We start from the raw sequence: 24,903 nt of genomic DNA, 5'->3' as shown, positions 1-24,903 counted from the left end.
AAGAGCATGCTATTTGTTCATTAAATCGTACACGTACAGCGCACCATTATAATAAGGCTGCGTGTTCACGGCAGCTTTTAGGGCTAATGGACAAAAGACACAGAGGCGAGCATCGTCTGGATGGAGACGAGAGCCAGAGAGAGCTATCTGTGTTAATGGCCTGGCTATTGCTGTGCTACTACCTCTGGATCCAAACCCCTTGCCCCTAAGAAGGTGTTGAAGCTGCACTGGTTCACTTTTTTGCACGGTGGCCCCCTCTGGCCTGAGTTGGAAGTGCCAAGACTTGAGTTATTTACTAAGGAGCCAAGGTTACTGAATCAGCGGTGAGAATGCCTTCCATCCTGATTATGACGCCAAAATATTTTTATCCTTTTAAAATCTTGCACTTGAACATTGGTAAATATTTGTTACTGCCAGCCCAGACATAGGTAATTACCGGAACCTGCATTTTTTTATTCATTTATTTCCATTGGTAATAAGTTGTGCTTACGCTTCCCAATACAAACAAGTGACTAATTTGGAAGGATTTCATCGTGTACACACACAACATGCAGGCGTATAACCTATGTGTCGAAGTTTCTCAACAGTGGGGAGGTGTTGCTGGAAATAGTCACCTTTTTCTTCACTCTTTGGTATTTGATTGATGAATGGGGGATTTAAGGGGGGGCGGGGGATTTTACGTTGAACGAAAAATAGGAGCGAGCCGAGAGATATTTGGGTGTAATTTCCTTTGCTGGAATCCAACATTTCATTTATTCAACCAGAAGCACCTATTTATCACAAAAGCATCCTGGACAAGATGGTAACAGTAATAAAAACATGTCACACCGTGGTACAACAGAATACCAGACTAAAAATAACACACAAACACAATACAAAAACACCAGGGAGCGAACATTATCTTTCTGCAGGGACTGGTAAGGCATCGTTGGCATGGTGGAATCGGAAATTAAATACCTCAGTAGAGCTGATGTGTGTAGGTCCTTTTTACCCCCACAAGGTTCCCTACCAGTACCTCTAGTGCTCAAGACAAGAACTGGTATTCACAAAATCAGGAAGCGCCACACGGCCAAACAACGTAGACACGCACAAACACATACTGAATCGCACTAAGTAGATACACGTTTCATGCGCCAGTTCATTTAAGCCAGTAAGCACCTTTTTGAAGTTATTGATGAAAAGAAGGGATGAAGTCTTCTTTCTTTCTTTCCCAGTTAAATGTATTGCATGATTGTCCTTGTTTAACTGTGGGTTTATAAGTGTTGTTTGGATTAATTGTGCGACTCTTGAACTTGCCTGTGAAAGCCAACAGTCAACATGAAGAACACATGGACAGAGATGCGCTCCACTCAAATCCAAGCCACAAATAAATAGGAACTGCTGAGTGCACTTTGAGAAACCTTTTGAACTCTTCCCAGAACAAGCCTTTATTCAGATGAAATTGTCTTCTATTCACGGACACGGCACACTGAACTGGGTTGAGGTTTTGCAAAAATCGAGGTTAAGGTTATAAAGACATTTAGGCTGCTGGGACAAAGCCTCCTTCGTATTGCTTGTCCCAGACAAGTGATATCAAAATGTCACTTCCATGAACGTCTGCAGGGAAAGCCTTGGACACCAGATGTCCAAACTGCTCACTGGGTACATAGTTGTTGCGTAAAGGTATTTAAGGAGACAATCAGAGCTTACTCTCTCAGATAGCTGTCGCGGCCAATACATCCCGCGCTCCCTACAGGGCTTTAACTTATTTACCAGGGCCTGGTTGGAGCAGGCTTACGGAGTAGAAGGTGAAAAGTATATCTAACGGCTTACTTAAAGTGAACAAGTTATGTTGAGTGCTGAGGGTTCAAGGAACGAGTGAGCAAGCTTGCAGGATCACCCTCAACCCTCGAGTCAAGTCAGGCATCCAGTCGGCCTGACTTTTTGACTTCTCTCAAAAAAAAAAAGCAGTAAAGCAACTTGATGCCTCACTTAGTGAAAGTACCGGGTAAACATGGAATCCAAGCTCCGAGTTGGCTTGTCTGCTGCTCTGTGGCACCGTTTCCTGCACAGAATATTGATAAAGAGTGGGATGGGGAAAGCTCTGATTTCGGGGAGGAAAAAGGAGCAAAATGTGTTTGCCCAAGGCTTGCTGACTCCCTCTCCCTCTTAATCTCTACCTCTCTCTATTTGTTGTTCTCTCTCTCCCCGTCTCTCACATTCCCTCAAGGGGACATCGATTTGCTGCAGGCAAGGCAAGCTTCCTGCTCTTTTGGCACGCACGGGAGACATACACATGCACGTGCACAATAGTACACGTACACATACAAGTTTACACACTTACGAGTCACACAAACGGCAACACACTCATACAGTTATACACTTACGAGTTCGCACAACACCAACATACACACTTGAACACTAACACACACACGTATATGGTTACACACTTGCTAGTCCACACAAACACACACACAGCATCAGCTAAAGGTTTTAGCTCGCTGTATGGCTCTGGCTACACTGATCAACTGCTGTCGCACACACACGCACATGTTTGTACACACACACACACACACACACACACACACACACACACACACACACACACACACACACACTACTATAAACCAACATTGATTCCTAAATGCCTATAATGTAGGCTCAGATATGCATATCAATATAATGGTCAGACTACATTTAGAGACATTTAATTGATAAGACACTTGTGGAGGACCAATAAATGGATGGAGTTTATTAGTAAGATTGGAGAAGGGATAAGAGAGAACGACAGAGAAGGAAAAGGGAAGGACAAAGTTAGGGAGGCATCATGTTTTATTTCTCACAAGCATTTCACTATAAGGCTTTTACTCACCATGGGGGTAAGATATAACACTTTTGCATGCCAAGGTTCAAGAGAAAATGCTTTGACCTGCTTAATGTAACCTGCAAAATGTACAGGAAAGTGGTCGTATACATTTAAATAGGAGCATAGCACGTTGATGCATCCAACTCATTACATTAAACGCATTCTTTCCACCCCCTCCTCCTGTTCGATATGTGCCCTACATCACCTCTGGGAGAAGGGGAAGAGGGAGGGAGGGAGAGAGTGGTAATAAAATAGTCCACTCCTGTGAAGGGGACACCTGCTGCTGCACAGACTGCCTCGTTGTTACTCCATGGATACCTGCTTCTCCTATTAGGCCAGAGACAACCAACGGAGGATCAGGGAAGAGTTCATGGTACCACAGTGGGAGGCGCGGGTGAGGGAGGGGGTGGGGGTGGTGGTGGTGCTGGTGGGGGGGGGGGTCTAAAGAGGAGCGCCGGTGTTGCCTCGAGGCTAGAACGCGACGAGGAAGATGGCTTTCTCACGGTAAACGGAGATGCACTCCGAGGAGACCGGTACTTTCTGCCTCAGAAAGAATCCCGACATGCCCCCGTGACAGATACATTTTTTATGTGGTGGGTCAAGAAAGGATGTGTTCACAAGATGGAAAATATCCACAGAACAAACCTGAGAGAGACATAACGCCTGTCAGAATCCAAAGCAGATACTACAAGAGCCCCCGGGTCGGAACAAGGTCTTAACTATTTAGATACATGGATTTTTAGCACGATCCTTTCTTAAAACGTTTTGTCCGTTAATTGTTGGATGGGCAGATCGTTAACAGACAGACTTGTTTGTTAACGTAGGTTGACGGCGCGAGTTGTAGGCACACCACTCACAGTAGACACATTTCTTAGCATTTGTCTTAGCATACTAGGCCCTGCCTTCTGTTAAAGGCGTAATGTTGTAATGAGCTTTGCCTTTCCCGCCATTGTCAGTCAACACTGAATTCTGCTGCTCACCCTCGAAAGCCCAGAGAGGACCTCCTCTTTAATGAGTTCTCTCACCGGATTTGGAACAGGAAAAAAATACCGAAACTTTGTTGCTGTTTATTGTGGAGCGGAGGGAGTTGGAGATCCATGTGACTGATCAGACCCTCTATGTCAGGGTTAGAATAGAGATTTTCAACACTTAATGTAACAAATAAATATTGCTTTAAGTACTTTGTTTGATAAAGGTGGAGCCTTAGTATTGCTCATTCAATATGAATGGTTTCACTCATTTAATATGAATGGATGCAACAGATTTTAAAAACGACAGGCCTATTACAGCAGGGTCTCACCCATAGGGCATTTCCCTCAAAGGATTTCAAGCATTTACATTTTCAGACACTAATAATGAATCAATGTCTTGTTGTAATGCCCCCCTAAAATAGAAATTGCTAACATTTGGTGTGACTGTTGACAGGCCCCCTCAAAAAACTATCTGTTTGCATGGTCATAATGGAAATAGTCACATTAGTCCCGTTGCAATGTCCTATTTCCATAGTCTGGGTAAAGACATTATTGCGCTGGCCATCTTCTGAATGTGTTGAATATCAATATCTGTCTTCTGTGACAGCCCTGACCTCTCCTGCTCTCCCCACGTAGAAATATCCACGAAGGAAATTATTACATTTTGAGAAGTAGTTTGCCTGTTGCTATGGTTATGTTGCTCTCTGCACTGTACGCCTTCAATCCTGCTACCTTCTCTCTGTTCCTTCTTTCTTCCTTCTATGGCCTCCGATTACTATGCAGGAGAGTAGTAGTCCAATGGGAGGACGGTCAGACACACTCGGATGTTCCAGTCTGTCACTGTGTGTAGGGGGGGACACTCAGTGAAACAGACAGTCTGTCTCTTCCGGTGTTAAACTGTCTTTACCTTCCTACATCTCCTCCTCCCCCTCCCCCTTGTTTTGTGTTTCCTTTCCTTGTCCCTTGTCTTTTGTTTCTGCCTCTTTCTCGATTCACAGAAAAACTTTAGTTAAACCCTATATTATATTTTGTATGTTAGATTTTACTATTTTGTTATTTAATTTAATTTGGTATTGAAACATACCATGAATAAATTATTAAAGACGGACAATTGACCTATTTGTAATCAGGACGGAATAAGATATAAATTATTTCTGTCCAATCATGTTATGCATGGGGAGACATTTATTTGTCAATCAGGTCTTCAAGCTCCCAAATTTAATTTCTCTAAAAAGCTACTTCCTGGTCCTCACGCTATAAATGTAAACAATAGATGAACGGCTGACTTATTTTTTCAATCCCTAGCTACTGAGTGTATAGAGCTGCATCCATGCGTCACCAATCTCAAGGTGTACCCTCTTGGAGCCTAGGCTGCGTATAGGCTGTAAAGTGCCCCTAATCGGAACATAGGTCAGGGACTTTCACATGTCGAAGTAACACATGTACAACACCCACTAGGCTTGGAGACCTTGTTTTTTCTAATAGAGCATAACAAGATTTATACTGGTTTGAGTTTTGTTGTCGGAAGAGCTCACTAGATGGAGATGATTGGTGAGCTTTGTATTCCAATCTCTCTTTCTCTTTTTTTTTATATATATATATATATATAATTTTTATTTATTTTTTTTGTTGCAAATCTTGTTTGTTTTTAATCATAGGCAAGCAGGAGATTCAGGCAGCTGAAGTGAACCAAAGTTGAACACTATGGTATTATTTGAAGGACACAGTAGAGGGGGGAAAGAAAGTAAAGCAAAGTGTGCAAGAGCGTCCTTGCGTCGTCTTCTTTGTTCCTTTTTAAGCCAGGCGCTTCTTACATGACTATCCACCCACCAGGAGTGAGCCATTGTCTTATTCTAGAGTGGTTATATTAACCTGGGACAGCATAGATCAGCCCCATGGACAGACATTACCCTGGCTCTGGTTACCAGGGTAACTAGAGGTAGGATCAGCACCATCAACAGGCATTAGCCTGGGTACCAGGGTAACTAGAGGTAGGATCAGCACCGTCAACAGACATTAGCCTGGGTACCAGGGTAACTAGAGGTAGGATCAGCACCGTCAACAGACATTAGCCTGGGTACCAGGGTAACTAGAGGTAAGTTCAGCACCCTGGACAGGCATTACCCTGGTACCAGGGTAACAAGCTCCGTTCAACACCAAAGACCGACATTACCCCCGGTACCAGGGTAACTAGAGGTACGTTAAGCACCATGGACAGGCATTACCGTGGCTCTGGTTACCAGGGTAACTAGAGGTACATTCAGCACCATGGACAGACATTACCCTGATACCAGGGTAACTGGACGTATGTTCGGCACCCTGGACAACACATACTCCATAATTGGTGCCTCCATGAATGGAACGGATTTGGACTGGAGCCGTGCTTGGTGGTAATTGTGGCCAGGGTTTTACTTTTTTTTTCTCAACCTTTTGTCTTGATTGCTGCAAAGTGGGAAATTAACTAGTCAGAAGAAGGATATTATGCTATCGATTAGTGCTAATTAGGTAAATGGTCAGACAATCTTCCCTTTGTCCTCTCCTCTCTGCTCCTCCTTCTCGGTGATGCGTCTCACTACTCCCGGTCTTTTTCCAGGGAAAAGGCGTTTTTGTGTGAAGCACTCTCTTCTCTGAAAACACTTGGAACAGAGTAGTCTAATGTTCTCCCTAAGCGGTCCTTTGGGAACACCCATAAAAGGAACATGGTGGCTTAATGTTGGCTTAGGGCTATTGTTAGAGGGACGTTCTCTGTCTTTAACAAAGTTTGGGTCCGTCTCTGGACGCCATGTTTGGTTTGAGTGGCTACCACTTCCACTGCGTCAAGCGTAGCTTACGTTCATGTTGAAAATGTGCAGCAGAACACTCGTGGCACACTGTTAATTTTCGCAGAATTACATCGTTCTTCAAAGCGAGGACATTGAAACTGGCCTATGGGGTGTATTCTCTTCTGGAGCCTGCTGTGTTTATCAGCTCTTCATTGGTCGAGGTGTCCTCACAGCTGCATTCATATCCGCCCTCGGAGGCTCATTGTGATGAAGAGCCACACAAATAAACCTTCCCCGACTTGTCTCCGACTGTCCTGATTGGACACTCATTTCTACAACCCCCAATTACAGCCAGTCGCAGAGAGGATAAAGTCGTCTATCAAAAATTAACAGGCAGACATTTACTGGGTGTTCAGCACAAGCAGTGGAGACAGTGGTTGGGTGACGGCTTCTGAAACATCAACTTATTTTGGTAGCAGAGGCAAACTCCATTATACAAATGACGTTGTATAGTCCCAAAATGTCGATATAAAGTAAGATACAAAGTTGCCTTCAACTATCCCACACTGCCAGACCGTGAGGATCCCTCCAGGACCCCACAGTGACAGCTGATTACCTCCTTAATCAACATCCTGAAAGCATCAACATTTATCAAATAGCTTTTAACTCATTCTTATTGTTAATGCTCATTTCAATTTAACTATGTTGTCATGTTGTGTTATTTTTTTGTATTATTATCATTGTCCTTTCTCTTTTCTTATAACAATAACAAAAGAAAGGGCAACAATAATGTTAAAAAAATTAAACTAATTAATAAACAAAATAATAAATCTACTGGAATAACAATGTAATCATTTATTTGATATAATTGGATGTCTGGTGGTGGCAGCGAGAAATAAAAACAAGGGCACTACAGTCAAAACAAGTTTTAAAAAGAGAAGATATGCCTAATAAGATTTAAAGGGAATGGAAATATTATTTCAGCCTATCAGTTTATTAGGCGGCTGACAATTATGAGGCGGCTTCCTGTATTTAAGTGGCAGGGGTACAAAATGAGAGGAAAGTGTCCCTGCCCTTAATAGGACTTTGGTTGTTGTTGCGCTCCAGCTTTGATTGATTTTGAAATGTTCGATTTTTTCAAGTACATTTTAATCGCCAGGCAGAGACAAACTGTTAAATCATTTAAACCTTTCTTGTGAAACATTTAAAGGATTCTTTATCTAATTTCACGGTTATGTCTCATTTATACCTCTTCACAACTATGTCCACTTTTTCTCTCAGCGGACGTACGGTATATCCTCTTGCCTTCTTGTTGACCATGTTGCCATTGAAATTAGCTGGTTATCATAAAATACCATTAGGCATTGGATTTTAACATAAAATATTAACATAAAGCCTCCTCAAATTGGCTGTGGAACAAGTTAGTTGATTCAATCAAACTTTCCGGACCAATATGGAACTATCGGAAGAAAGCCCCAAAACTCTCAAAGTGACTGAAATGTACCCTGGGCGGTAATTTCTAGTGTGCTACAAATAAATACTCACTACTTGAGTGGACAGTTCTCTGCCAGAGATTATACTTTATTTTCCGTTTGGCAATGCCTTTTGTACTTCTCAAAAACTGGAAAAAACGAATGCAACACAGGGCACATATATTAAATGGATCTCTTTGGCACAATGAGAAGCTGCTATGGTTAATGGTGCATTTGCGTTCAGAGTTACTCCCCTGAGTTGCCCTGCTATTTTGATTTGAAAGTGGCCTGCTGTGTTTCCTCTGAGAACGGGAAAAGTGAGACCAAATGAGAGGGGGCTAGGAAGAGAGAGGGGCGATGGAAAAGAGAGAGAAAGAGAAGGTGGGAGAGGGAGAAGGTGACAGTGTAACAACAACAACAACAAAAGCATCAAAGAGACACCTGCTGAGCCGGAGACTGAACAGGTGAATCACGCCACAAGCTTTGTTCCCTGGTCAAGGGACGGTGTAAAATATGCTGTGATCAGTGCATGAAACCACAATGACAAGGGAAAATGTTTTGTGGCTTTCTGAGACGAAGGCTGTGCTTTGGAGCAAAATGGGCAAAACAAAAAGCGTGCTTTTAATGGGTAATATTGGTGGTTGTTGGGTTGAGCATATAAAACAGGTTTTTCTTACATGGCTTCTGTCTAAAATGATTTTCCAGCCAATAAGGGGCACTGGTCAAAGCAAATGATTGAAGAATGAGGTCAGAGAAGCCTGGCATGAGGCAACAGATGGTCCATAATTAGTCAAAAGACGGTACTATTACTGTGCCAAAATCCTCTCAAATGAACTGTCACATCTCTGACAGAAAGAGGTTTTTGGCTCATTGGTGCCATACACAATTGTGGTCTTTCTCTGGGAAAATAAAAGTGAGCAGTGGGCTTGAATTGAGGGGAAACATGAACTCTGGGATGTTTGAAAAGCATTAAAAAAAAGCATCCTATTATATGGGCTTTTGTGCTGTTTGCAGCGATGTTGGATGTGTTTTGTATGGGCCGGGTCTCACACGATCAGACTTTAGATAAATAATCTAAACTGTACAGACAAGTTCAAATCTGAGTCTTCATTTGCTCAAGCGAAAACAAACTCGGCCACCACTAGTTGACAAAAAATAATTCTGTGAAGGGTTCGGATCAACGACGAGTACACTGCCCTCTGTGCAAATTCACTCATTACAATCATTTTGAAAGCTTCATCAACTCATGAAAATGAGTTTCCTTTGGTATATCTTTGCAATGAAACACGAAACAAAGTGCCACTCCTTCCCTTTTTTAGTTTTTTGATTTCAGTTCTGCTGTAACTTAGTATAACTGCTGGGTCCGATATTATAATGGGTCTAAAATCAACAATGGAGTTATGTGTAAGTTCCAGTGCTACCAATCCTGTGCGTTCAACATCCGACTGTGAAACTATTTGGCACCTCCACCATATAAGCCCTCCCCAAGCAACACATGCTTTCCATGAATGTTTTATGTAGACTTTAAAGATGCAGTCGTTTCTTTTGCTTCGTCTACCCAAGCTGCGGACCACCGTGACCGGGGATCATCCGATCTAACACGTATAGCCCGGAGAAGTTCTTTGGAATGAGAGCTGCACTAACCATCCATGTTAACAACTGTGGACCAATCCCAGGAGCTTTAGTGGGCCAGCATCCATTGGGTAATGCGCTTTGAGGAATTCTCAGTGAGTCGATGCCACTGTCGGTCGAAGACGAGGGGCGGAGGGAGGTTCGAGTAAGACAATATTAGTAAGGGGTCCCCTTTGGTTAGTCCACGCGCCATGGTGTGACACAGAGACCATGCTTAGATTATCTGTGCAACAGGGGATACCATTACAGATCCCAGAAGCCTGCAAGCAAGCAGGTAGGGAAGGGACTCGGAAACGTACCGCATCACCCTTGCTCATTAGTTCTTTATTCTGTTCCTTAGTTGAGTTTGCCGTTATAATTCACTCTTCAACTCTGCGTTATAATCAACGTTAGATTTGCCACAAAATCACTCACCACCAGCTTAACTTGCACAGAGCATTCTTTAGTCACGGCTCCACTTTATATTGCTGCAAAACAGTGGCATTAAACAGTGACAGCCCCAGGTAGTGAATGCGAGAGGAGCGCACCCCGTCTGTCAGGCCCCGAGAGGGAGGGACGGACGGACGAGGACCATCATGCTCCAATATACAGCCTTGTGACACGCGGGCCTTTGCCTCCCGTTTGCCCACAGTCATGCACTGCTTTGGAGGTACATTGGGAGTGCACCTGGATGCATGCCAGTGTTTACATGCTCACACATATATGCCTGTGTGCACACATGGACACACGCACACGCACACGCACACGCACACACGCACGCACACACACACACGTGCAAGATCTTAATTCACGTACACTTATATGTGCACGAATGCCTGCACAGGCACACGCACAAACACACATTGAAAGTCCACACACATTCATTCATTTGATTATCCTCGTAACAGTTGTGGTCCCTGCTGTCTGTTAAATGTAATTGGTAAAAAGGGGGCAGCTCTTTTTGCATAATTTCTCTCTAACTTCACTCTGTCAATCTAGACTTTTCTGTTGTTATCATTGTGGAGAAAATGCAGTGTTCACAGCGCAGGTTGACAATTCACAGTGCAGGTTGACTATTCGTCTTGACTGCTGTGCCATGTAATGCACCTCGAGTACACATCATCTATTTGACTCTTAAGTAATTAGTTGTCATTGTGCGCACCAACCAAATAGGAAGCATTATATAAAAGCCAAGTGTGGAGTGTCTGGTGCCAGAACCCTGAACCTCCGGCCGAAGAATAATATTCTCTGGTAAAATAATGAAAGTCATAAAAAGGCAGATAATTGGCTTCTTTTTTCAGGTTGGAGGAACGGGTCACTTTTTATGCTGCTGTTGATAAATGGCTCGCAAAGGGGTATGTGTGGTTGGGGGCCGGGGGTAGGAGCTGGGACCGGGGTTAGAGGGGTGAACATTGGAATGAGGAAGAGAAGGTGAAGGTAATGGCCGAGCTGTGAGTTGTGGGTGTTCGATGACAGAGTGGAGGAAGGGAGGGACTGTTATGCTTTTATATATAGACAGATCGGAAAAGAGAGAGAGCGATGAATGTACATTAATACCAAGGGACACAAGTCATTTGGCCCAGGGGGCTAACTGAAAAGAAGAACTCTGGGAATAAGGAAAAGAGAGGAATGGTATACACGACAAAGTGGAAGGGATGGGAATCCACGAACTGAAAGGACGTAAATGCACAATGGCAGAAGAGAGGAATGAGCTAAGCAGAGGAGAAGACTGAAAGAAAAGTAGATTTGACGCGAGAAGGTGAGATGGAGAAAACTTAATTAAATGAGGGAGAATGTTAAGGTAAATGGATATAAATGCTTCAAAAAAAAGGGGAACGTATCTCAAGCCTCATGATTTTAATTTGGGATTTAGCTTCATTTAAACCAAGGACACTTTTGTTTTTGTAATGTGATTCTGAAATGTTTATCCAAAATATGCCAGAAGAACAAAAAAAACTCCATTGTCATAATATACGGCTATTAGTCATTATAATAAATACATCCCTGCTGTACTGGGCGTCACCACTAGATGGTGCAACGTGACATAGCATGATTTACAAGAAGGAAACCTTCACTATGTCTTACAGAACCAACACTCCACCACCATGCTCCATAGTTTATTATATATATTTATATATATATATGACACTGCAAAATGCGACACGTGTGTGTGTGTGTGTGTGTGTGTGTGTGTGTGTGTGGGGGGGGGGGGGGGGGGGTTGGAGAGTGGGTGAGGGAGGCATGGTGAGTGCTATCAGCTCCTGACAGTGATAAGACAGATGACCCAGGGTACGGCAACAGCCTCCCTGCCTGAATAGCATCCATCATTTCTCAATAGAGTTGTTCTCACCCACACATTCTGCAGATTCAGGTGCACCTTGGTGGGTGCGGCAGAATAATGTATGTACGGGTGTCCTTGTTTACGTGGATGTGTGGCGGGTAAATCCCCGGACCATATGCTCCAACGTATTACTATTTAAGTATACTTAAGTTACATCGTTTATATCTTCTTTCTCTGTACTCAAATATTGGGCTATATTAAACTAGCACGCACACGCACACATAAAATCTGGCATTGGTTGAATCTCTTAATCACCTCTGGGCTGCCAGGAGTGCAATGGATAGTATAAGTCCAGATGCTTATGTTAACATCTCTCTATTTTATCGTGAAATGTTAAACTTCTCACGTAGGGATTTTGGGGATTTCCGTAGAAATGATCTAATTCATAGGGCTGCATATGTCGGTAGCCTGTTAATTGTTTAATCATCTTGCTGTGAGTGAAATTACGTTGGGATGAATTACTCTGCATATCGTTAGCATTTGATCATTCGGAAAGTTAATAGGACAAGAACGCCATTACAGTGGAAAGGGCCGTGACACATTTGAACACACTCTTCTCGAGCCCAGCGGTTGACGTTCTCATGGTTGAGGTCACCTCACACGTGGGAGCCTGCCAGTACAACCACGCCTTTTCTATTCGTCCTCAGCCTCCCTCTCCCCTGCTAACGGGGCCCTCAGAGGCTGCAGTGTGCTGTACCCTGAGTCAACCTCTGGGACGACTCCACGGCACCCACGTTAGGAGCCTGCATCTCCCTTACAAGATGGGGTTAGACTGGCTGCTTGTGTGTTGTGCAACACGCTCCCAAAACTGGGAACCGATCGGTGATGAAACGCTGACACGCAAACATATTTATGTGTTGTGTGTGTGTGTGTGTGTTTTGCCGGGCTAAGCTCAACTGCTTGACTCCTATAAAGTCAGCAGGGAAGAGGGGTGATTGATCATGGGTTGATGGTGATACCAGGAAAGATAGGGTTGCCATCATCTTTTTTGTCTTTATAATGAATCAAACCAGTGGGAAAAACGGAGGACGCCTCGCAGTCGCTACGCTGGTCGGAGGATAACAGCCATCTATAAAGATGCAGAGATGAACCGCCTACAACAAATTAGAAACAGAACCAGCGGGCGACTTTGACAGTTGTCCGATGTGCTTTTAGCCGACTCCCCGGGGAGGATCCGAAGCTTTGATTACACGTTTGTTTTCGATGCAGGCATTAGATACATTGGGTTATAAATTTAGCAAGTTTATGGGAGAACGCATCCGGATCGCAGGGGTGGGGGAAGATGAGAACAGATGGCAAGGTAAATTATACTCTGCGACGGCTGTGAAGGAAAGGGCACGGAGGGGGTGGTCAAGAGGAGAGGGCCTGGGCGGGGATTGGGAGCCGCAACCATCCAGAGATGGGACAAAGAATGTTGGAGAAAGAAGAGCAAAGGGTAGACGTTGAACAAAACGATCGGAGAGCCATGAGGGAAAAGGGACAGTTTAATGGGGTTTAGTATGTTTATGTTTACATGATATACGTAGAATATGTCTGTCATGTGAGTAATGGCTGGTCACTCAAAAGGTCATTGAGTGTCACCACAGTTTCCTCCTGCTATCGCTCTTCTCTCTTGTGGTTGTTGTTGATCTGCAGACTGTGGCCTCTGATTCTTTCTGAGTTGTTGTTTGTGTACTTTTCATACAGTGCAGTGGTATTTAGCGTCACCTTTGTAAATGTCATAAAGAAAGCCAGCCCATGCACTCCCCTGTGTGCAATTCGGTTGTGATATCACAGAGCTGGTAGACAATAGGAATGGCATTTTACACAGCTGTGTGTATCCCAGGCATCTGATCAATGTATTGATGATAAGGAGTTCATTTTTTTATATTTTATATTTTGTGTGGGCAGCTTTCATTTCAGGCCCTAGGCAGTGTTTTTTGGTGGGAAAGGGCCATTTCTCAAACGAAATGTACAAAATCTGCCAGCCATTGCATGTGGTCATTAAGACCTTAACAGTGAAGTGAACAGTGAGGAAACATGCTGATGCTATTGAGCGTTCAAATGATCCCCTGTTGATCCATTTCACCCAGAGAGCTTGATGATGGGTTCCACAAGCCATCACCATCTGCAGTATAGTACAATGTGGCTCCAGCTTGATAGGTATAATGAAGAATGACTTTTATGATGTTTCTGAATCATACACCATTTTCCTCCTTTTCTTTTGTCAGCGAGTCACAATTGACTGGAGAAATGGAGGCAAAATTGGGAGAAAAAAAAAGGCGCATGCTTATCAGCTCGCCTGCCCTCTAGAATCTCTTTTTGATTTGCGATTTGTGGCTGATTGTAGTAAATTCAAATATATACGTCCTAATGGGGGCATTTTGAGGTAAAAAATAGACACCTGTTGATAAGTACAGTGTAGAAAGGGCTTTGTTATTTAAATGTGGTACTTAGTGGATCACCTTGGTTTTTCCACCTTCTTTTTTAAGCAGCTTGCTTAGAAATCACCCCGGGTGCAAGTTTCTATTTAAAAATATTTTTTATATTGAAGCCTTAAAGTACAGATCACAGGAAAGGAACAAACCAAAGTCACGCTGACCTTGAACAACGCTGACAGAATGTGTTAGAGTGAGGAGAAGAAGTGTTTACAGGGGCATCCTCAGCCCCGCTAGACATCTGCAAGCCCAGGTCACCTTGCCTCCATGACAGCCAGCCGACGGCCTACCTATGGAGGAAACAGCTGAGCAGAATCCTGCCACCACCGCAAACATGCCGGGCTGAAGGAAGAGGCCCTCTGCTTGGACACGACAGGGCAGAGACATGGGTGGTCATGCAGGATCCCCCAGCCAGTAGGCCGTGTGAAGCACCGGATGGGAGGAGCGCCAGGCAGAAAGAGGGAAAGAGTGACAAGAAAGGGGAAAGAGAAGAGCGAATGTAAAGGGCTTGTTAACCAGTGGTACCACAGTCACCGGGCTTCGGAAGCACACTGTGTTCCTGTTAATGCTGGGCCATCTGGATGAGGATGTGCACGGCAGATGCTCTACCGCTCTGCTAGGTGTCATCAGCATTGCAGGCGCAAGAAGAAAACAGCCATTGAGACTCCTGAGAAGGGCTACTGAGAAAAGTCTTGATAGATAAAAGAGAGGGGGAAAGTGTATAGTCAGTGTATAGTCTAGGATAGTAACGACGATGGTTTTATTCTCTGCCAGCTCTGTTGTTGCCGGGGCTCGAGTGTGTGAGTGTACATAGACAACTTCTTCCATTTGCTCATTCTTCTAGTCATCCTTCAAGTAGTCATTTCATCCATTCTACCATCCATGTGTCATTCATCGACCATCTATCATCTTTCCCATCCATCTATCCATTCTTACCTTCCTTCCTTCCTTCCTTCCCTCCCTCCTTCCTCCAATTTGTCCTCATTTCCTTCCATTCTTCTTTTAAATTTTCCTTCATCCCTGCCATCTACCCAAACCATTCCATCCATCCAGACCAAGTTATTGTCCACCACTGTTCATACCCATCGATGTCTGAGGCAGAATGACCCAGAGCAATGGGCAGTGACCCTTCGTCTCACATTTACTAATGGCGTGTCAGGAAGGACCACACAATGCATTATTCATCAGCCCTGATTATTTGAAGCCTCATTGGCTCCAGAGTCAAATAGTCACGCAGAAAGTTGGCAAAACATAAATTACATCCATTCAGTGAAACGACCTGCCAAATATTACAAAGAAAAGTTCTGAATCAAAACAACGGCGACGAGGAAGCTATTAACGGAGGACGGTAAAGGGATTCCCAGCCACGCGAGGCAGCGTGACTTTCCAACCTAGCTGACTACAACCATGGGTAAAAGGAGATGCCTCCTGAATCTCATGCCAGTTCATTGCTCCATTACCTTTAACACTGGAGGCACTTCAGGATCTTGAGGTTGCGTAATATGCACGTCTTTGGGAGGAAGGAAGAATCTGCAGGAAGGAAACCCACTGGAACACGAAGAGATGATGCCAGCTCCACAGAGACTGGACCCAAATACAGAATTGCCTCGCCTTTAAAACATCAAGCCCCTATATTTAGCTAGGAGGGACTGGTTGCATAGGGCTAGCTGGCGTCGTCAAATAGTTTGCCATTTTGGAGCTCAAGTGATATTTGCCTATCCTTTTTCCCTTTTTTATTTGTCACGCTGCGCATTAACCTCGTTTCCTGGCGTCCTCGAAGCCTGGAGCGGGCGAGAGTGGGTGGGGGGGGGTTCAAATGTGTGTTATTGGCGAGATAGAAGGCGGGGCATCCCAGCATGCTTTGGAGGGAGCCACATGGGATTATTAGCGAGGGGCCAGAGAGAGACCGGCTCATCCTGTGTAGAGGTTCCGTTAAATGTTTGGGATATTGCTTTGTCAAATTCAAATAAGACCGTCCGTTTGCCTAACTCAAAGGGAGTGAGGCAACGGAAATTGCTTTGGGATGGACCGGGAAAAAGTTATAATTCATGAGCTTTTCTCAGCCTACCTATGTTTGCAGAAATTGACAGCTTGACATGTAGCTATTGGACATTGAACATCTTGAAGAAATCCCACACGGTCGCGGCTGCTTATTTTAGTAGCAACTCACTAATGTTGTCTGCAGTCAAACAGGCATCAGTGTCAGCCTGAACTTATGAAAGATTCAGGACACTGCAGTTTCACTTCTGATCTATTTTTGGGAGGTTGAGGTTGGCATGTAAAAATAGTGCTTTATGATTTATTTTTTTAAACATTAGCATTTATGCATCTTTTGCACTGAAAGTCAAATGGGACATCTGGCCTTAAACATTCGCTGTGAAAACTTAAGCACTCCCTATTTTTACATCACTTGTCTACGATACATATCAAGGAAAAGGTTGTTGGATATCGCTTTCTCTCACTCACGCACACACACGCACACGCCCACACTATCGCTTTAATCAACTAGCTTACTAAACGTAGAGTGCATGCATATACAATGCAAAACTGTCATAATTTTGCATATATCTATCTATATATATATATATAGATAGATATATATATGCTAAACATTTTATTCTGAGCCAATGGCAAAAAATTCCCTAAATGATGGTCAGTCCAGTCAGCATTGCGCAAAGTAAAGTATTATAACACAGCAGAATATGTGCGTCCTTGTCACAGATGAATGGGCTGTGTCTCTGACTCTGTTGGTGTATTGATTGGAGCTAGGCATTGTCCTCAGAACTAGCAGCGTGGTTCAAAAAACTATTGCAATCTGACATTTACAGAATCATCAACAGTCTCTTTCTGCAGCGGCAAGCAAAGACAATCACTGCGACATTCAGCAGGTCAAAGACAGACCAGAACCTGTTATAGGCCACCCTATTACTACTCACAACCACTTCCTATTCTTCCCTTTTTCCCCCACCCTGCCTCACCCGACCTCCAGACAGCCAAGCCGTCCAACCAGCCTGCTGCCCACCGACTGGACCTCGGCGCTGGGTTTGGGAAAGGAGGAAGACCCCCTGCCACCGGGTCTGGAGGCCCTGCCGCTCAGGCTGATGCAGCAGGACTGCACTTCTGTGAAGACTCTGCTGCTGAGGCTGAGACGCACACTACAGGAGGTGAGGCACACACACACACACACACACACACACACACACACACACACACACACACACACACACACACACACACACACACACACAGCTATGGACACACACACACACAGATATATCTATACACAACTATGGACACACACACATTACCAACTTTAGGCACACACAAACACTCACTCACTCTCTTACACACATATACACAAGTTCCTTATTATGAAGGGTTTCATTTTTTTGGGGCGGAAGTAGCTCAGGTGGTAGAGAGGGTTGGCTGGTAACCGGAAGGTTGCTGGTTCGATCCCCGGCTCCTCCTAGGAGCTGTGTCGAAAGGAACAATGATGGCAACCCACCATGACTCCCGAGGGGGCTCGACTTTCTATTCTTCTATTCTATTTTAAATCTGCGAACGGAAGGAACTAGCGATGCTTAGAAAACGAATGCATCCTTCAACCCATGGGTTTCCTGGCCTGCCCTCATCAACACATAGCCTCAGTTACAAGCTGTCCTCCCTCTTGTGAAGGACGCAGGTAAACCTTGAGATTGAAGTCAGTTCAGTACATTTCTGTTGGTTTCCTCTCTTTAAATAAGAGACAGCCAGCAAATTGGACTAGCATAGTGTACATGAGCGTTTTTAAAGTACACACGCATGCAAGCACACGCACACAAACACAAATGTTTCTCTCTGCTCTTTAAATGTGTAATGCAAAAGTGTAACTTGAAACTATTAAGCCATTTCCGAGGATAGGGGGTAACCATTCAAATTATAATCACGCCATTTATAGATGTTTTAATGGCCAATTGGAGAGGCACTCACATGTTGCAATAACAGCACTAAACCTAACTGTTAAAGGCAGAGAAGCGTTTTGATTGCCACCATGTTAGGACATGCAATTTCCCTCTCCCCATCCCACATTCTTTATAACAGAAAATAATTAGCAGCGAATCACTTCCTATGATTTAGTGTTTCTTGATTGTCTGGACTTTATTACATTCATTATTGCAGAATTGGTATCAGGGTTTTTTGCCTGATTGAACTCACCATTAGGATAATCCTACAATGCAGTTCAATAAGAGGATTAAATACCTATTTGCAGTTAATATATCTGATGGTCATATGTCATTCATTGTTCTTGATTTCACATAGCTCTCGCATGTCAAAAATGATTTCACCCTGCCACGGATACCACAGACTGGAAATAATGTTACAAGGCGCTGGAGGTATTCAAATGGGATTATACAATAAAAATACCTTGACCCATGCATTTGATAATCAAAGCATATGTGTACTGACAACAAGTATTTCCAGTACACAGCCCATCTGGTAGAAAGGGATGACATCGTAGGTGTTTAATGAAATGAATTGAGGTACTCAGTAAAAGGTGTTGAAGGTGTTTTGTGGAATGAACAAAGGCGGTTAATGTACGCGGCGTAGGTGTTGGATATAATAAATGTAGGTGTTTAATGTTCGTCTCGAAGGTGTAAAATGTAATGAATGTAGTTGTTTATGGAGACGTTGTAGGCGGCGTCTGCCGTAAACACTTTGAATGCTGCGATACAGTGATGCGTTTCCATCCCCCTTAATGTTTGGACTTTTTGCGATAAAGAGCCTTGGTTGATGTGTCGCTGATAACAAAACCTTACAGGGACTCAACAAGTTGAGCTGAAAGCAAAAGCCATTAGTTCTGCCAGGCTTCCATTTTCCTGTCCTCTTCACGGCTGGCTGGGCCTTCCAGAATACACCCAATTTTAGATACATGCATACACATTACCGCGCTTGCATGTGTATTTGTACGGCCCACACACACACAAACGCACACAGATGCATACGCCTGCACACAAATGCGCACGCAAATGCGCACGCAATTGCACGTGCACGCACACACACAAACACTCGTGGACATATGAAAGGGTGGCCAGCCCTTCCCTAACACCCCACCATTAGTACGTCTCTGTACTCTGGATCAAAGCTTACCGTCACCAGCGGGGTTGTGGGTTGAGTTGTCCTCCGGGCCTGGGGAGATGTCCAGGACACTCTCTGATGAGTTTCATTTTCACTTTTTCAGAGAGAAATGAACATGAAAAAAAAAAGAATAGAGAAGAAAAAATCATCAATAAAAGATTCTAAGTGAGAGTCGTAAGACAGAGCACGGAGGGATATGGAGCCAGGATAGGATGAAGAAGGATCAGGGCCAGAGGGGGCAAGTGACACCACGTCTCGACATGTACACGAACAGGGCTCTGGCCGTGCCTCTGGGCTTTCATTAACTTGCAAATTTCTCCGCCTCTTTTTCCATCGACCCCGATGAGTCAGCGTGCCGCGGCTGAGCGGATGTAGCGCGTCTCCTATCTGTTGCATCTCATCACCTTTCCCTGCCGATATCGATCCGCCTTCGCATGGGCCTGATCCTCGCCGTGCTTCTGTTTGATCCGAGTGGTCTATATTTTTTTTTTGCGAACTCTTTTCTTGATATATAATTTAATGTTTTTCTTCTTCTCCTCTTTTCTCTTCTTCGCTTCTCTCCTGTCGGCTCATCTCCCGGTATTTTGTGCCGGCCCACTGGCGTTCGGTCGCCATATAGAATCTCGGTGTTCCTCTTAGATGAAAAAGTCCACAAGCCAACTGAATAAGGCAGGAATGGATACACTCTCAAATCGTTTTATGCGTTTCATTTCCTGATTATACTGCTTTGTGCGTCTGATCAGGAGCTGCATCCAACCCCAAGCCCTGTTTTCTTTTGTTAGTCGTTCATCATCTTCAGACAACATGCTCCGAGGCAGACCAAGTCATTAAATCCAGCATTCCCAAGTCGTTTTTTGCCCAATCCTGACTGTGAAATGCTTTTTCACTGAACCCCATCTAATTGTAGGAGCATTTGTGTGCTAAGGCTTGTTGGACAGGGCTGACCTTAAAGATGATTTGTGTGAGTGAATGAGTGTGTGTTAGTGTGTGTGTTTGTGCATGTACAGGTGTTTGTGTGTATGGTATTTGTATGCATACAGGTGTGTGTGTTTGTGTGTGTGTGTGTGTGTCTGTGTGTGTGTGTGTGTGTTTGTGGGCGCGCTCTTGTGTGTTCCCACACACATAAACACATAGATCTTTCGTGACACATTAAGGACCTCATGCCGCTGCACACCTTACGCAGTGATGGGGAGCTGTGCTTCTGGGACAGCCAGGGACAGACGATGCCTCCACTGTTTAATGGCTCAGTATCCCGGATCTCCCCTCATCTGGGGCTCCACTTAAAATATTAATGAAAGAGCACTGTTCTTTCATCTTCTGGATTATTATCAATATTATAAAGTTGTTAATTAGCAACTTTGATCAGGTTGCTTCACTCTTGTTAAAGTGTTCCATTCCTCTTATACGTAAATGGTGGATATTCTACAGTAGTTGATGATTAGGCAGCACTTAATATGATATCACATCACGGACCGTATCATAGAGTACCATTGATTGATAAAAGTGTCCTGGGGGTTTCTTTTGTGGTTCCTGGTTTTCTTTCGTAATATAAATATGGTGAGGCTTAGCGAGAGACTGAGAGAGGGCAGTAAAAGGCAGAGCATCAGCCTGATGCAGTCTATGAAGATATCTTTCAACTCTGACTCCAGGATCTTCCTCTTCATCCTTCTGTACTTATACCCTATTGTTTATCACCACATCCTAGGCTGATGAGATTGTCATCATCATTTTATGACTCCTCTGCCATCTGGCACAGATGACATTTGGCATTGTGTGTGTGTGCATGAGTGTGTGGGCACACGTACTTGTCCTCGAAGAGCCTCTTGTTTTTTTGCCCTTGCTCCCTGCCCATTACCCACCTGTGTCAAACTCAACAGCTGAAGTGTGACCGATGTGCTTTAGGAAGCACAGATATTACGCAACTGGTCACATGACGCAAGACGGTTAAAACCTATGGAGACTGTGTGTGTGTGTGTGTGTGTGTGTGTGTGTGTGTGTGTGTGAAGGATCCAGTGCAGTCCTGTGTGCTCCGTGCGAGGGGGAGGAACAGGTGGTGTGTGCAGGCGTGCGTGTCTGCCCAATACCGTTCACAACCAATTCCTTATATTTCATGCGGTTCAATCAATGTCCATGGTTTTCTTTCTTTCAGAGCACAGAGACGAGTCCCGCAAGCAGTCTCCAGTCTCTTCCCATCAGCCCTTGCAGTGAGAAGTCCCTCCCTCTGAAGGTAAGCTGTGGGAAGCAGTGGCCTGTATCTTTGTGATGGTGGTGAAAGGTGGTGTGTATCCTGACCTTGAGGTAGCCAGATATGCATGGTGATTATTGACCTATAAACTTTTGGTATTCCATGGTACATCCTTGAAATTAAGATAATAAGCTTCATCATTTAAAAGGTTTGAAAGGTTTCATAGAAGGTTGGTCTGGGTCAACAGACAAACTAGCAATCCGTCAGCATGGTTCCATACTTATACTTTCACTGGGACATGGATATTACAGGCAGATGTTGATAGGGCTAAAACAATGTCGGGGGGAGAGGATGGACACAATGTTTGGGTCGCAAAAGAAAAGGTGGTAAAAAGAACACAAAAAAGGTTGGGAACCACTGGTTTAGAGTTTTGTCTGCATACGTGCAAGGGAGGTTCAACAGTTTTTGCCACATCCAAGATAACATGGATGTGGTTAATTGGGTTGTAGATGTGTGGATAGGATTGACACATGCAGAGTATTACAGGTTCCGTCAGGCATATCTTATGCTATTTGAACTTCGTGTGTGTGTGTGTGTGTGTGTGTGTGTGTGTGTGTGTGTGTGTGTGTGTGTGTGTGTGTGTGTGTGTGTGTGTGTGTGTGTGTGTGTGTGTGTGTGTGAAGCAAGAAGTTGGTGTGTGGGCACTAACACATAAAACCTTCCTTGTAAAGTTAGTTTACAGACATGCAAACGGCGCGCTTCTTGGCACAAGTCGCTGTTTTATCATACATTTTGGGGAGCTGTGTGGTTCGTGCAGATCCGAAGAGTTTCTTTTGGGGGGGGGGGGGGGGGATCGGTGCGCGTGTGCAGGTGTCAATAATCCGTAATCTGACTGAGACCCCTCGAGCCTTCGAAGTAAAAAAAAGTGATTCCGGAAATGATTTTGTTAGGGGACCAATCACAGCCCTTACCGTCGCGTCGACGGCAAGGGCTAAAGTTTAGGTTAAATATTGGATGCGCATGCGCACGTAGAGCTACGGAGAGGGTCTCCGACAGGGTCTCCTGTAGGTGTCGATTCACTGGGGACGCTGGGGACAAGTACCTACTAGTTTTCAGATAACTTTGATAACTTGTTGAACTAAGTAGATGTGGTAGGCTACACCACGGGATGAGACCACTGCCACATAAATAAAGGTAAGACGCAATCTTTTTGCTTAAGATTAGCTGGTGCTGTGGCAAGGTATTTTGGTTTTTTTGCAGTCAAGTGGTCGGCTCTCTTAACTCTTGCAATTCATTTTAGCCATAGCCACCAAGTAACATAACTTATCCACGGTTTGCGTTCGTAGTGTTGGGTATATTGGAGATGACGATAGTGGAGTCGGTGGAGTCAGTCACTTGTTGACACAAAGTGACTTTTGGTAATTCTTGCTTTGCTTGAATTCTGTAATAATTGTGGTGAGGGGTGCATGCGTTTTGGTCAGAATACCTGATGTAGATTGGATGGATGCATGTTGTGAATTGAGAACAGCCAGCTCATGATGTGATATAGCGTTCACTGACGGGGGATATTGCTGTCTTTTATTTCTGAAAATAAGCCCCGACAGGGCGAACCGAATCTTCCTTTACCGAATCTTCCTTCCTTTGCCCCTGAAGGGGCTTATTTTCCTGATAATGACCGGCGTTCTATACGTTATCCCTTGCATACAATACGTGTCAGACGGCTAGAGTATGCCAAGAAAAGTTGAAGATAATTGAAGATAACTTTATGCAAATGAGTACTTCATTCTATCGTTCTGACTTTGCTCATATCATTATTGTTGTCATGCCACATCTTTGGAGGAGCTATGCTGGACCAGCTATGCTGATCTTCTGCATTCATTTTCAGAATGAGAGAGTTTGAGGAGAAGGATGCACTTATTGTGCAGCAGCTGGACGCAGGGTGCAAGTGCAGTTGGAAGTGGTCATGGCTAAAATTAGAAGCCACGACTGAGATGAATTCAGTGAAGCATATCCTTCCACTGTCTGACTTTTACAAACATTTTTAGAAAAAAGGATGTGCTAAATGCACGCTCTGCATTAAAGAAATTAATTATGCCAGCAGGGGTGTACATGCCCTGTATGCACACTGTAAGGCAGACATTCATCGGAAGAAAGTGACAACAACAATAACTACACAAAGTGTTGCACATCTTCTCCGAAACCCTCTTCCAGAAACCCCCAAAGCAGTAGATAAGATCAGGGACAGTGCCAGGCCTACACTGCCAGTACCTGTACCTGTGATCCCATATCCATTGCAGATGTGTGTGTTTGTGTGTGTGTGAAAATAAATTAGCTTAGTTTAAAAAGTCACTTTAACTGAGTAACTAATATATTTTTTATCTTTCCAGGCATATAGCATATAGCATAGGCCTTTTCTTGTTATTAGGATATTACGCCGTCATATTTTTTCCGACTTCGGGTAGCTCTCTCCTTTTTTGTCGCACATGTGGTTGCATCCCTGAGTTTAAATACGTAGCTTAGTATATTAAGAGTTGAGCAGGCATTTAAATGCAAGCTTCTACATTGTTGTTAAGATCCATAAAAGGACGCAGCAGTAGAGACTTACTCATTTTCAGCAAATTAGGTGTTTAAGTATGTACGTGTGTGTGTGTACATATATGCACATTCGGTAGATTGAAAGGAAGACAACAACTATTTCCGCATTTTAACAACTGAGGTAATTGATGAAAGCATAAACACACAGATCCAAAAATTGCTACACACACTCACTCACACACACACACACACACACACACACACACACACACACACACACACACACACACACACACACACACACACACACACACACACACACACACAATGTCACAGACATCTGGGTTACACATGATTACAAAACAGGGGCCTTTGACTCCGTTCTGATACTAAATAGAGATGATAAGTTTTAATATAGACACACTCACTGAGTGGCAGGTGAAGTCTGTTTATGTGCCTCCATGGACTGTGTAATTTGGAGTTCTAAAAAGTGTCCCCACTTGCAGAGTCAAAGTTGTTTCAACAGCTTTTGTCTGGTTGGGAAAAACAAAAAGAAAAACCCAGAAACAAATCTACGTTTGATCCTTGAGTTTCTCTTGGTCTGGTCCTTGGGAACCCAATGGAGAGCTAAGTTTCCCACCCTGGCTCC

At 44.0% G+C, this 24,903-nt stretch overlaps 1 protein-coding gene across 1 annotated transcript in view; it reads left to right on the top strand.

Moving 5' to 3' along the window:
- The window catches only part of ccser1 (coiled-coil serine-rich protein 1), a 97,493-nt gene that overhangs the window by 14,854 nt on the left and 57,736 nt on the right, over nucleotides 1-24,903 (top strand). Inside the window, exons 7-8 of the mRNA XM_030358076.1 lie at nucleotides 17,409-17,583; nucleotides 21,684-21,761. Coding sequence (XP_030213936.1) covers nucleotides 17,409-17,583; nucleotides 21,684-21,761 — 253 coding nt within the window. The remainder of the gene's footprint in view (nucleotides 1-17,408; nucleotides 17,584-21,683; nucleotides 21,762-24,903) is intronic.

Source organism: Gadus morhua, chromosome 6, assembly GCF_902167405.1.
Source record: "Gadus morhua chromosome 6, gadMor3.0, whole genome shotgun sequence".
Taxonomy (NCBI): Eukaryota; Metazoa; Chordata; class Actinopteri; order Gadiformes; family Gadidae; genus Gadus; species Gadus morhua.
Note: the sequence above shows the minus strand (reverse complement) of the source record. Positions and strands in the feature narration are given on the sequence as shown.